A 14,300-nucleotide genomic window follows, 5' to 3' on the forward strand; every position below is an offset into this window, starting at 1 on the left:
GATATGTTCCAGTGTCTCCTAGTTTATAGTTTGAGGGAACTTGAATAGAATTTGTATCTTGCTGTTGTGTGAAAATTGTATAAATCTTAATTATGGTGAATTAGTTCATGGTGCTTTTCCTTCTACTTTTCTGCATATTCATTTTCTTAATTTTTAAGAGTTTAATATTAAAACTCCAACCAAAAATCTTAATTTATCTACTTAAATATTTGTAATATAAAGTAGAACTGTATGTAACTTTGTATTTTCCATATCTCCTATAAATGTGTTATCATTCTTTCATAATTTAAAAAATCAAACTAACACAGAATAAAAATTTTTTAAAAAGGAAAAAAAAAAGAGTGAATCTGGGAACATTTATAGTCTTGGGAGTTCCCATCCAATGGGTTCTATTTTATTTTAAAAATTACAAGGTGAGGTCGTCTCCTGAGAATGGGGGTGTGAGTGTGGGAATGGGTCAGAGCTCAAGGAAAGGAGTAAAATAATCACCGTGGAAAGTGACCTGTCTCATGGTCAGATGACTGGGCAGTGTTGAGGGGTACAGCTGAGTCTGGAGGTCATGGGTTTACAGTAACATTAATCTGCTCTGATCTTTTCAACTCTTTCATTCTTTTACCCCCACCCAGCCTGCTCATTGACATGTTAAGAGAGACCTACAGTTCCTTGTTCCCTCTGTTTCCTCCCAGATTACCAGCGCCTTTCTGCCCTCTTCCTTTTCCATGTCCTAGACCACATGGTAGGTCTTACGAACTGCTCTTCCTTCAAAACCTTCAATTCCCATGTAATGTTCTTCTGTACCCACAGAGGTAAGTCCCATCCCTGGATGAAGCTCAGATCTACACTTGGAACACTAAGGGCTTATTGGGAAAACTGCAACCAGATAGACTGGCACAACCACAGTGTTGGTGGCACCAACCTCATCTGGCAGAACCCTGAGTACCTACCAACAGTTAGCTCCTCACTGGCCTCAAACAGCTCCCTCTCCCCTCAGAGCTAGTCTTAAGTTTTCACTATTTTTACCCACCCTTAGCCCTCTAACTTCTCCCCCGTCACTTTGCTGAGAAAAGTAAGGACACCTCCAAAGCACAGTGGCCCTTGATCTCCTGCCTCACCATCCACAACTTACATACACAAGCATAGAGACTAATGAGGGAGCGCCCCTCCTTATCCAAGGCCAATCCCTTTTACAAGCGCCCTTGACACACACATGTGCCCACACCAACCTGTATGCCTGCTCTATCTCCTACATCTTCAGCCTCTCCCCACTATTGGTACCTTCCCCTCAACCTGTACACATGTATTAGCATTTTCTGTTCCAAAAATTAAAATAAAAAAAAAAACAGAAAAATGCTCTTTGTGTTTGTACTTATTTGCAGCTAATATCCAATCTCTCCCCTACCCTTACAATATTTTTGAGATGGTATCTCTGCTTGCTGCCTCCAGCTCCTTACTTCTCATTATTTCTAGACCAACCTGGCTTCTACCTTCGTATTTTATTAATAACTTCATACTAGTCAGGACCACAGGACATTTTTGGGTTTTGTTTCCTAAGTATTTTCTGGTATGTTTGACAGTGTTGACAATTCCCTTTCTCTTGAAACTCTACTCCTTTGGCTATCATGACACTTTGTTCTCCTGGTTCTCCTCATAACTCTCTGGCTATTTCCTCTTGACTTCCTCTGTGGGCTCTATCCTCCTCTTAAATATCAGGCCACCTCAGCGTTCTAAGTACAGTCTACCATACCTCTTATTCTGCATGCTTGCCACTTGACTCCATGTACTTTTACGGTTTCCAACTCTGCATAGCCTTCCATGTCTATATCTCCTGGGATTGTTAGCCCAAAGGCCAAAATTCCTACTGGACATCTATCCCAAAGACCCCTCAAACTGAACATACTCAGAGCTGAACTCACCATCTACCCTCTCAAAACTGCTCATCCATTGCTTCCTACTTCCATGAAAGCACTGACGTCCTTCCAACATCTGCTCCCATCTCGGACATGTCGTGAGCCTCCAGGTCCTTGTCAGTATACTTCCTAGAAGTTGCCCCAGTCTGCTTTCCTCTCAATCCTTCTTCTCACTGCTCTGGTTTCAGAGCTCATCACCTCTTCCTTCTAACTGATTGTCCTGCCTCTCATCTTGTCTCCTTTAAATCTGTACTCTTACACAGCCATCAGAGAGATCAGTCTAAAATGTATATCTGGTCTGCTGTTATTTGTTTCCTATATGTTTTCTTTTTTCTCATTTTGAATTTTTGAATCATAAATAAATTGATGAGACTTAGAGGAAAGAATGGTGTGATCACTCACCTAGAGCCAGACATACTAGAATATGAAATCAAGTGGGCCTAGGAAGCATCACTACAAACAAAGCTAGTGGAGGTGATGGAATTCCAGTTGAGCTATTTCAAATCCTCAAAGATGATGCTGTGAAAGTGCTGCACTCAGTATGCCAGCAAAATTAGAAAACTCAGCAGTAGTCACAGGACTGGAAAAGGTCAGTTTTCATTCCAAACCCAAAGAAAGGCAATGCCAAAGAATGTTCAAACTACTGCACAATTGCACTAATCTCACACACTAGCGAAGTAATGCTCAAAATTCTCAAGGCCAAGCTTCAGTAGTACGTGAACCATGAATTTCCAGATGTTCAAGCTGGTTTTAGAAAAGGCAGAAGAACCAGAGATCAAATTGCCAACATCCACTGGATTATGGAAAAAGCAAGAGAGTTCCAGAAAAACATCTCTTTCTGCTTTATTGACTATGCCAAAGCCTTTGACTGCATCACAACAAACATTGGAAAAATCTTCAAGAGATGGAAATACCAGACCACATTACCTGCCTCCTGAGAAATCTGTATGCAGGTCAAGAAGCAACAGTTAGAACCGGACATGGAACAACAAACTGGTTCCAAATTGGGAAAGGAGTACTTCAAGGCTCTATATTGTCACCCTGCTTATTTAACTTATGTGCAGAGTACATCATGTTAAATGCCAGGCTGGATGAAGCACAAGTTGGAATCAAGATTGCTGGGAGAAATATCAATAACCTCAGATACGCAGACTACCGTTATGGCAGAAAGTGAAGAAGAACTAAAGAGCCTCTTGATGAAAGTGAAAGAGGAGAGTGAAAAAACCTAGCTTAAAACTCAGTATTCACAAAATGAAAATCATGGCATCTGGTCCCATCACTTCATGACAAATAGATGGGGAAACAGTGGAAATGGTGACAGACTTTATTTTTGGGGCTCCAAAATCACTGAAGATGCTGATTGCAGTCATGAAATTAAAAGACGCTTGTTCCTTGGAAGAAAAGCTTTGACCAACCTACACAGTATATTAAAAAGGAGAGACATCACTTTACTGATAAAGTGATAAAGGTCCATATAGTAAAAGCTCTGGTTTTTCCAGTAGTCATGTATGTATGTGAGAGTTGGACTATAAAGAAAGCTGAGTGCTGAAGAATTGATTTTTTTGAATTGTGGTGTTGGAGAAGACTTGAGAGTCCCTTGGACTGCCAGATCAAACTAGTCAATACTGAAGGAAATCGGTCCTGAATATTCAATGGAAGGACTGATGCTGAGGGTGAAACTCCAATACTTTGGCCACTTAATGTGAAGAACTGACTCATTGGAAAAACCCTGATGCTGGGAAAGATTGAAGGCAGGAGGAGAAGGGGACTACAGAGGATGAGATTGTTGGATGGCATCACCAACTCAATGGACATGAGTTTGAGCAAGCTCTGAGAGTCGGTGATGGACAGGGAAGCCTGGCATGTTGCAGTCCTTAGGGTGGCAAAGAGTTGGACACGACTGAGTGACTGAACTGAACTTAGAGGAAAGAGTTAATTGTTGGTTTAGGTAAATTTTATGAAAGGGTTATTCAAGGATTGAAGGAATTACCTTTTGATGGCTTTTATAATCTCTCTGTGATTTAAGATATTTACCTTTTCAAGAGTTGAGACAAAAGACACTATGGTCGGGGGTCACTGATTATATGTGATAGTTGTCGGAATCAAAAGAAGTATTTAGATGTTGGTCCAATCCTTAAGATACCTTTTCAGTTATATACATGTTTTTAGTCATAATTGTTTGATAATAATTATGCAGCATTAGGGGCTTCCCACGTGGCACGGTGGTAAAGAATCCTCCTGCAATGCAGGAGATATAGGAGATGTGAGTTGGATCCTTGGGTTGGGAAAATCCTAAAGGAGGAAATGGCAATGCATTCCAGTTTTCTTGCCTGAAAAATCCCAGGAACAGAAGAATCTGGTGGACTACAGTCCACAGAGTTTGAGTTGGGCATGACTGAGCACACATGCACACAACATTAGATCCATGTTTTACTGGCTCCTCTCTCTTTAATGCTGCAGTATGACATTTTTTTATCATAGCAGCAAAAGGAGCTGAGGAATATGGAGAAAACAATTTTTGAGACATAGTAAATGTCCAAATGTATATACAGGTAGTGATAATAAGAAGGTCATGATTATCAAACAAATTTTATTTTCAGAACTTAAAAGCATTTCCTCTGTTGGCTATCAATATGATGTTGCCAGTTAAAATCTAAACATAATGCTCACAGGTAAAAGTACAAATAGGGCTTTATTTTTTGGCAGTGTTTCCTATAGAAAACAATATATTTTCCTCAGATTGAAGATTAAATTGAGAATTGGTATTGAAGTTTTTGGTTCTGTAGAGAAATATTTACCTGACAATTATTTAAAGTTTTTTATTTTTTTTTTTTAAAGTTTTTTAAATATAAAGCCGTATAGCAATTAGTCGTGCCTAGCACAGCATACTGCATATTAATGGAGTCCTTAAATTAATTTGAAGCCATTCATTTTGAAATATTTTGGTATTTGTTTAGCTGTAATTTGGTATATGCTGACATTAGTATCTTTGCACTTTTTTTTTTAGGTAACATTTCAAAATTTTAGTACTATAACTTCTATTTTTAGCCCTTATGAATAATCAAATTTAATTTAATGTGCTGTGATTGAAACAATGAAGTGCATACAATTCAGAATAATGAATTGTACCTTTATTGTGCCTTTTGAGGGGGCACAATAAATTGTTTAAACCTTTGGAACAAATGAAGTAATTAATCACATCTTTTGAAAATATGTAGTAAGTGAAAGATTTAATAAATATTAAAGATATTTGAAATATTTATTGTCCACGAATTTTAGGACTGCAATATATATCATATATAAATATATCAATAGTTTGACACATGTGCATGCTTTATGTTTCAAATTTTGTTCTAAAATTCAATCCCACCAGCTAAAGTTTTTCAAACATCAATGAATGTTTGAAAAAAGATGTTCAGTTTGCTCTAATAATAAAATAATGAAAATGAGATCTAACAGCTATGTCTGATGTTTTGTTTCTGCTTTTTAGATTTCCATTTTAACAGTGCCAGCAGAGGAACCAGGAACTTTTGCTGTTCGAGTCATTGAGTTATGTTCATCAACAATGACATGCATGAAAGGCTCATGTAAGCACAATAGAGTCTGGTAGTTGGTCTTTTGTGTTTGTTTAGAAGGTAAAGGGGGACAGCTATTCTTATGGTTGTCAGGATTGTATTAATAGTTTTGCTACATACATATATTTTTTAATTCATAGTATTTGTTCACATCATGTAAGTCATACAGTAAGTCATTTCATACCTTCCCCTTGCCTCTGAACATTTCTAAAACTAAATCTTCACATGCACCATTGTTAAGCTATCTATCTGTTCTTCTACCTATGTGTATCAAAATTTCTGTCTCAACACTGTCAGTTATCGTGCTGCCTACAACATATTTCTTAAAGATGTTTCAGTAAGTAAAATAAGCAAGTGTACATTGGCCATCACTATGCCTAGACCTAAACTGCATATTCATAGGGATTATTAAGGAACAGTTGACATTCCCGATTTGAAGTATTCATAATCTTACTGCACATCCAATGAAACAAGACAATATTAACTGAGTGCAGTGTGCTCTGGTAGGCATATCAGGGTAGCTAAAGATGAATACAACATAGCCCTGAATTTGGGGGACTCACAGACTAGTCGGACAGATATGACAAATACCTTAGTAGCTGTAAGAGGCAGATTATTAAAATATCATGAGAGGTACTGACAAATTAGACTCTAGATAGTCTTAGAAGGAAAACATAACAGTATCATTAGCTACGATTATTTTAAATTCTGTAAACTTATATTGAGTTTTACTACAACTGTTAACATGAATTATGAAAAGCTGAAGACTAATCTGATTTGGCCTAGTCAAGGAATATTTGACTATGCTTACAAGTGTAGTACTATTGCTTCCTAAAAGATGGTAAAAACGTGGTCAAACAAAGAGAAGTGGGAGCATGATGCCAACAGGGAGAGGCAAGCAAACTTAACCAGTATTGCTATAATCCTGAACTTCCATTTGAAAAAGTAGCTCAAGTTTTTCTCCTTTTATAGTGATATAGGTAAATCTTTACCATATTATTTTTCCCCCTATTACTTTAGCCAGTTTTTGTGTATGTGTCAGTTTATCTGTGTTAGCATATAAATTATGCAACTGCACTCATTTTGGATTTTCTAAATTGCATTTATTTTATGTTTGTGACTATTTTTTAAAATTTACTTTTATAGATTATTTTTCTATGTGAAATATTTTATATTCCCAGTCTTAATAATATACATTCACTGTTGACAATTTGGAAGATGTAAGAAAGAAAAGTAAAATTACTATAATCCTTCTCCTTAGACATGATCAACACTTGATTATGTTTGTCTTTTTTTAGATGTGTATGCGTATATATTTTCAATAAAATGCAATACTATTTATATACTGTTTATAACCTGCCTTTTAAAAAGACTTTAAAACAGCAAAAATCTTTTTGTAATTCTATGATATAATTTTCAATGATTGTGGATATGCCATTTTTATTTAATCCCATGATGTTGAGATTGTTTTGAAAAATTTTACTTAATAGTCCTATAAAAACCAGCCATTTTTATAGTAAATATTTATGAGCATCAATTATTTTTTGTAGGATTTTTTTTAGTGGAATTATTGAGTCAAAGTAGATTTTTTTTAAATTTTGGAATAATTATGGATTCATAGAATTTGCAAAGATAGTACACAGAGGTCGAACGTATCCTTCATCTAATTTTTTCCATTAGTTACATTTTACTAAATTATAGTGCAATATCAAAACCAGGAATTTGACATTGGTACAATGTGTGTATGCTTTTGCCATATAGATAATGGTTTTTGGTTTTCAAGGATACATTCAAGATTTTTCTCCTTAGTCTTTGAGTTTTAGAATTTTGATTATGATGGGTCTTGGCATTTATTTCTTTGGATTTATTCTATTTGAAATTTGTGCAGCTTCTTAAATCTGCAGGTTTGTATCTTTTTTTCAAATCTGTGAAATTTTTGTCCTTTATTTCTTTGAGTATTTTTCAGCAAACACTCTTTCTCCTTCTGGGACTTCTATGCCATGACTATTGGATCTTTTCTTTTTTTAAATTAATTTATTTATTTTATTGGAGGCTAATTACTTTACAGTATTGTAGTGGTTTTGCCATACATTGACATGAATCAGCCATGGGTGTACATGTGTTCCCCATCCTGAAGACCCTCCCCATCCCTCCCCATCCCATCCCTCAGGGTCATCCCAGTTCACCAGCCCTGAACGCCCTGTCTCATGCATCGAACCTGGACTGGTGATCTATTTCACATATGGTAATATGCTATTCTTTCAAATCATCCCACCCTCACCTTCTCCCACAAAGTCCAAAAGTCTGTTCTTTACATCTATGTCTCTTTTGCTGTCTCACATATAGGATCATCGTACCATCTTTCTAAATTCCATATATCTGCATTAATATACTGTATTGGTGTTTTTCTTTCTGACTTACTTTACTCTGTGTAATAGCCTCCAGTTTCATCCACCTCATTAGAACTGATTCAAATGCATTCTTTTTAATAGCTGAATAATATTCCATTGTGTATATATACCACAGCTTTCTTATCCATTCGTCTGCTGATGGACATCAGGATTGCTTCCGTGTCCTATTGTAAACAGTGCTGTGATGAACATTGGGGTACATCTGTCTCTTTCAATTGTTGTTTCCTCAGTGTGTATGCCTAGTAGTGGGATTGCTAGGTTGTATGGCAGTTCTATTTCCAGTATTTTAAGAAATCTCCAAACTGTTCTCCATAGTGGCTGGACCAGGTTGCATTCCCACCAACAGTGTAAGAGGGTTCCCTTTTCTCTGCACCCTCTCCAGCGTTTATTGCATGTAGACTTTTTGATAGCAGCCATTCTGACTGGTGTGAGATGGTACCTCATTGTGATTTTGATCTGCATTTCTCTGATAATGAGTGCTCAAACTACTGCACAATTGCACTCATCTCACACGCTAGTAAAGTAATGCTCAAAATTCTCCAAGCCAGGCTTCAGCAATATGTGAACCGTGAACTTCTTGATGTTCAAGCTGGTTTTCGAAAAGGCAGAGGAACCAGAGATCAAATTGCCAACATCCGCTGGATCATGGAAAAAGCAAGAGAGTTCCAGAGAATCATCTATTTCTGCTTTATTGACTATGCCAAAGCCTTTTACTGTGTGGATCACAATAAACTGTGGAAAATTCTGAAAGAGATGGGAATACCAGACCACCTGATCTGCCTCTTGAGAAATTGGTATGCAGGTCAGGAAGCAACAGTTAGAACTGGACATGAAACAACAGACTGGTTCCAAATAGGAAAAGGAGTTTGTCAAGGCTGTATATTGTCACCCTGTTTATTTAACTTATATGCAGAGTACATCATGAGAAACGCTGGGCTGGAAGAAGCACAAGCTGAAATCAAGATTGCCAGGAGAAATATCAGTAACCTCAGATATGCAGATGACACCACCCTTATGGCAGAAAGTGAAGAGGAACTCAAAAGCCTCTTGATGAAAGTGAAAGTGGAGAGTGAAAAAGTTGGCTTAAAGCTCAACATTCAGAAAACGAAGATCATGGCATGCAGTCCCACCACTTCATGGGAAATAGATGGGGAAACAGTGGAAACAGTGTCAGACTTTATTTTTCTCGGCTCCAAAATCACTACAGATGGTGACTGCAGCCATGAAATTAAAAGACGCTTACTCCTTGGAAGGAAAGTTATGACCAACCTACATAGCATATTCAAAAGCAGAGACATTACTTTGCCAACAGGGGTTCGTCTAGTCAAGGCTATGCTTTTTCCTATGGTCATGTATGGATGTGAGAGTTGGACTGTGAAGAAGGCTGAGTGCTGAAGCATTGATGCTTTTGAACTGTGGTGTTGGAGACTCTTGAGAGTCCCTTGGACTGCAAGGAGATCCAACCTGTCCATTCTGAAGGAGATCAGCCCTGGGATTTCTTTGGAAGGAATGATGCTGAAGCTGAAACTCCAGTACTTTGGCCACCTCATGTGAAGAGTTGACTCATTGGAAAAGACTCTGATGCTGGGAGGGACTGGGGGCTGGAGGAGAAGGGGACGACAGAGGATGAGATGACTGGATGGCATCACTGACTCGATGGACGTGAGTCTCAGTGAACTCCAGGAGTTGGTGATGGACAGGGAGGCCTGGCATGCTGCGATTCATGTGGTCACAAAGAGTCGGACACGACTCAGCGACTGATCTGATCTGATCTGATAATGAGTGATGTTGAGCATCTTTTTCATGTGTTTATTAGCCATCTGTATGTCTTCTTTGGAGAAATGTCTGTTTAGTTCTTTGGCACGTTTTTTGATTGGGCCATTTATTCTTCTGGAAATTAGCTGCAGGAGCTGCTTGTATATTTTTGAGATTAATTCTTTGTCAGTTGCTTCATTTGCTATTATTTTCTCCCATTCTGTAGGCCATCTTTTCACCTTGCTTATAGTTTCCTTCATTGTGCAAAAGCTTTTAAGTTTAATTAGGTCCCATTTCTTTATTTTTGACTTTATTTCCATTACTCTGGGAGGTGAGTCATAGAGGATCCTGCTGTGATTTATATTAGAGTGTTTTGCCTATGTTTTCCTCTAAGGAGTTTTAGTATTTCTGGTCTTACATTTAGATCTTTAATCTGTTTTCAGTTTATTTTTGCTTGTCAGTAAAGCTTTTGATTTCTCCTTCACATCTGAATGAGATCCTTGCTGGGTCAAGTATTCTGGGTTGTAGGTTTTTCTCTTTCATCACTTTAAGTATGTCCTTACATTCCTTTCTAACATGAAGAGTTTCTATTTAAAGACCAGCTGTTATCCTCATGGGGATCCCCTTGTGTGTTATTTGTTGGTTTTACCTTGCTGCTTCTAATATTTCTTCTTTGTACTTAATCTTCATTAATTTGATTAATATGTGGCTTTAGGTGTTTCACCTTGGGTTTATCCAGTTTGGAACTCTCTGGGTTTCTTGGACTTGGTTGGCTATTTTCTTCCCCATTTTAGGGAAGTTTTAAACTATTGTCTCCTCAAGTATATTCTCATGGCTTTTCTTTTTGTTTTCTTCTTCTGGGATTCCTATGATTTGAACGTTGGGGCGTTTAACATTGTCTCAGAGGTGTCTGAAGTTGTCCTCATTTCTTTTAATTGCTTTTTCTTTTTTCTTCTGCTTCATTTATTTCCACCATTCTATCTTCCACGTCACTTTTCATATCTTCTGCCTCAGTCATTCTACTGTTGGTTCCCTCCAGAGTCCTTTTGATCTCAGTTACTACATTATTCATTATTGATTGACTCTTTTTTATTTCTTCTAGGTCCTTGGTAAACATTTCTTGCAACTTCTCAATCCCTATCTTTAGTCTATTTATCTGCAACTCCATTCTATTTTCAAGATTTTGGGGGTCATCTTTACTATCATTATTCTGAATTCTTTTTCATGTAGACTCCCTATCTCCTCCTCTTTTGTTTGTTTTTGTAGGCATTTATCATGTTCCTTTACCTGCTGAATATTTCTCTGCCTTTTCATTTTGTTTAGATTGCTGTGTTTGGGGTGCCCTTTCTGTGTGTTTGAAGTTTGTGGTTCCTCTTTGTGGAGGTTGCTCCCTGTGGGTGGGGTTGGACGAGTGGCTTGTCAAGTTTTCCTGGTAGGGGAGCTTGTGTCCGTGTTCTGGTGGGTGGAGCTGAATCTCTTCTCTCTGGAGTGCAGTGAAGTATCCAGTAGTGAGTTTTGGAGTGTCTGTGGGTTTGGCATGTCTTTGGATAGCCTGTACTTTAATGCTCAGGGCTGTATTCCGGTGTTGCTGGAGAATTATCCTGATAGGTCTTTCTGTGGAACTTGGCTCTTGGGTGGAGCTTGGTTCCAGGGTAGGTATGGAGGCTTTTGGATGATCTCTTGTCTCTTAATTTTCTCTGGAATCAAGAGTTCTCTGATGTTCTCGAGTTTGGATTTAAGCCTCCTGCCTCTGGCTTTCAGTCTTATTCTTACAGTAGCCTCAGGACTTCTCCATCCATACAGCACAGATATAAAACATCTATGTTAATGGTAAAAAAATTATCCACAGTGAGGGACACCCAGAGAGGTTCACGTAGTTACAAGGAGAAGAGAAGAGGGAGGACGGAGATAGAGGTGACCAGGAGGCGAAGAGGGGGAATCAAAAGGAGAGAGAGCAATCAAGCCAGTAATTACACCCCTAAGTGAAAATGGATACTGAAGATTAGATTCTTAAAGGTTCAATTCAGTTCAGTCACTCACTCATGTCCGACTTTTTGAGACCCTGTGAACCACAGTACACCAGGCTTCCCTGTCCATCACTAACTCCCAGTGTCCACCCAAACCCATGTCCATTGTGTTGGTGATGCCATCCAACCATCTCATCCTCTGTCGTTCCCTTCTCCTCCTTCCCTCAATCTTTCCCAGCATCAGGTTCTTTTCAAATGAGTCAGCTCTTTGCATCAGGTGGCCAAAGTATTGGAATTTCAGCTTCAACATCAGTCCCTCCAATGAACACCCAGGACTGATCTCCTTTAGGATGGACTGGTTGGATCTCCTTGCAGTCCCAGGGACTCTCAAGAGTCTTCTCCAACACCACACTTCAAAAGTATCAATTCTTTGGTGCTCAGCTTTCTTTATAGTCCAACTCTCACATCCATGACTACTGGAAAAACCATAACCTTGACTAGATGGACCTTTGTTGGCAAAGTAATGTCTCTGCTTTTTAATATGCTGTCTAGGTTGGTTATAAGTTTCCTTCCAAGGAGGTAGTGTCTTTTAATTTTCATGGCTGCAGTCACCATCCGCAGTGATTTTGGAGCCCAGAAAAATAAAGTCAGCCACTGTTTCCACTATTTCCCCATCTATTTGCCATGAAGTGATGGGAGCAGATGCCATGATCTTAGTTTTCTGAATGTTGAGCTTTAAGCCACCTTTTTCACTCTCCTCTTTAAAGGTACAAAATTGATACAAATACCAAAAAGCAAAGATTAAAAATCTAGAGTAGAGTTTAGACTGTGAAAAATACAATATTAAAAATACAAAACAAAATCAATCAGAAAAATTATTTAAAAAATATGAAATTTGCTTTAAAAATAGGGTATTTTTTTGCAATGTAATAGATTGTAAAAATGAAAATTATATGAGTAATAAAGAACTTAAAAGTTAAAAAAATTTTAAATTAAAAAATGATAATAATTAAAATATATCTAGAAATTTCTCTGGAGTTGTTGAGGGCAATGTGGGGTCAGTTCAGTTTAAGATAGTTCTTTCTTACAGCTTATACTTCTCAAGGTTTGTAGGTCCCTTCCAGTGGTTAGTCAGTGCCAACTACAGGGTTTTTATCTGTTGCACCTGTCACTTCCAGAGCAGTTCCCTCTTCTTTGTTTATTTTGGCTTTCTCAGTTTGCAAGTCTCTTCAGTGTCTAATTTCTGCACTGACACAAGGGGGCGAAGATGGTCACTTATTTATGCTCACTTGTTCAGTTATATTGTGGGAAGGGAGGAACCTTGCAAACATATATCACTGGCGTGTGTGGGGAGTGCTCGCAATGTATGGACCACACTGGGTTTGCCCCACTTACGGTGTGTGTGCTTTCCAGGTCTACACTGCTCAGCCTCCAGGTTGCTCTGCAGAGGAACTGTCCAAAGTAGGCCCTGGGTTGCATGCACTTCCCAGGTCTAAGCTGTTCAGGTTGTTCTCAGGTACTCCACAAAGGCACAGACTTGGTTAGGAATACATTTTGTGCCCTTTCCAGGTCCGAGCAGCTCAGACGACCAGGTGCTTGGCCAACACACTGTACCAGGTGGGCTGTGCATCTTAATTACCTCCTGCGTCCCAGCCCCTCCGTTTCCCGGGTGCAGAGCAAGGGCACTGTCTCAGGTGTGCTGTGTGTCTCCTCTGGGGAGCTGATCTCTGGCTGCAACCCTCCTGGCAGATATCAAGAGTCCAGGAACCCAGGAAGACTTGGGAGCAACTGTGAGCAACTGGGAGCCTGCTCACAGTTTGGTGGAGGATGCCGTCTCTGGAGCCAAGATTGCCGCTTGCCTTCCGGCTCTGGCTGTAGCCCGCCTGCCTCTCTGCCTCTGTCAGCGGGGGCGGGGCTGGTGTGCAGCTGGCTAGCTCTCCTTTGGTATTTGCTCAGTCCTTTGTTCTGTGTGCGGGCCAGGCTGCGCCTTAGCTTAGAGCATTCAGAAGTTGTTTTGAGAAGTTGCTCAGCATTCAGATGATCTTTTGATGAATTTGTGGGGGAGAAAGTGATCTCCCCATCCTATTCATCTGCTATCTTAGGACTGCTGTTGTCTATTAGATCTTTACATTATACTTCCACATGTCTCTGAGGCTCTGTTCATTTTTTTTTAATTCAAAAATATTTTGATATCTATTGAGAGCAATGTACCCTGCTAGACAGAGTGAATTATAGGAAGGAATATAGCCCAATTGGTAGCAATGAAAAGATAGTACAAAAGCAAGAAGAATGCAAAGTACATGTATTTCTGTTCATGTTCATATAGTCTATTTTCTCTGTTTTGTACATTTTGTGCCATTTCTACAGTTCTACTTTTAAGTTCAATGATTCTTTCCTCTGTGCATTCCATTCTGCTGTTGAACCTATTCATTATGTTTTAAAATTTTAATTATATTTTTTAGTTTAAAATTTTCTGTTTGATTCTTCTTTAAATCTACTTGGTGCTTGTGGAATGCATCAGGATTTTCAGAACTCTAATCAAGAAAGAGATATCAGGAGACTACTAATCCAAGATAGATTAAAACAAGAATTCTTTATCATTACCAAGATGAACTAATGAGTGATGGTTGTGACTTTTATTTTTTAGAATACTATTGATGTTTTAATGTTCTTTTTTTCTGGATT

At 38.6% G+C, this 14,300-nt stretch overlaps 1 protein-coding gene across 3 annotated transcripts in view; it reads left to right on the top strand.

Moving 5' to 3' along the window:
• The window catches only part of CHM (CHM Rab escort protein), a 249,696-nt gene that overhangs the window by 183,542 nt on the left and 51,854 nt on the right, over positions 1–14,300 (top strand). For all 3 annotated transcript variants that reach the window (XM_061409549.1, XM_061409551.1, XM_061409550.1), the window contains one exon: positions 5,398–5,494. In XM_061409549.1, coding sequence (XP_061265533.1) covers positions 5,398–5,494 — 97 coding nt within the window. The remainder of the gene's footprint in view (positions 1–5,397; positions 5,495–14,300) is intronic.

Source organism: Bos javanicus, chromosome X (genome assembly GCF_032452875.1).
Source record: "Bos javanicus breed banteng chromosome X, ARS-OSU_banteng_1.0, whole genome shotgun sequence".
NCBI lineage: Eukaryota > Metazoa > Chordata > Mammalia > Artiodactyla > Bovidae > Bos > Bos javanicus.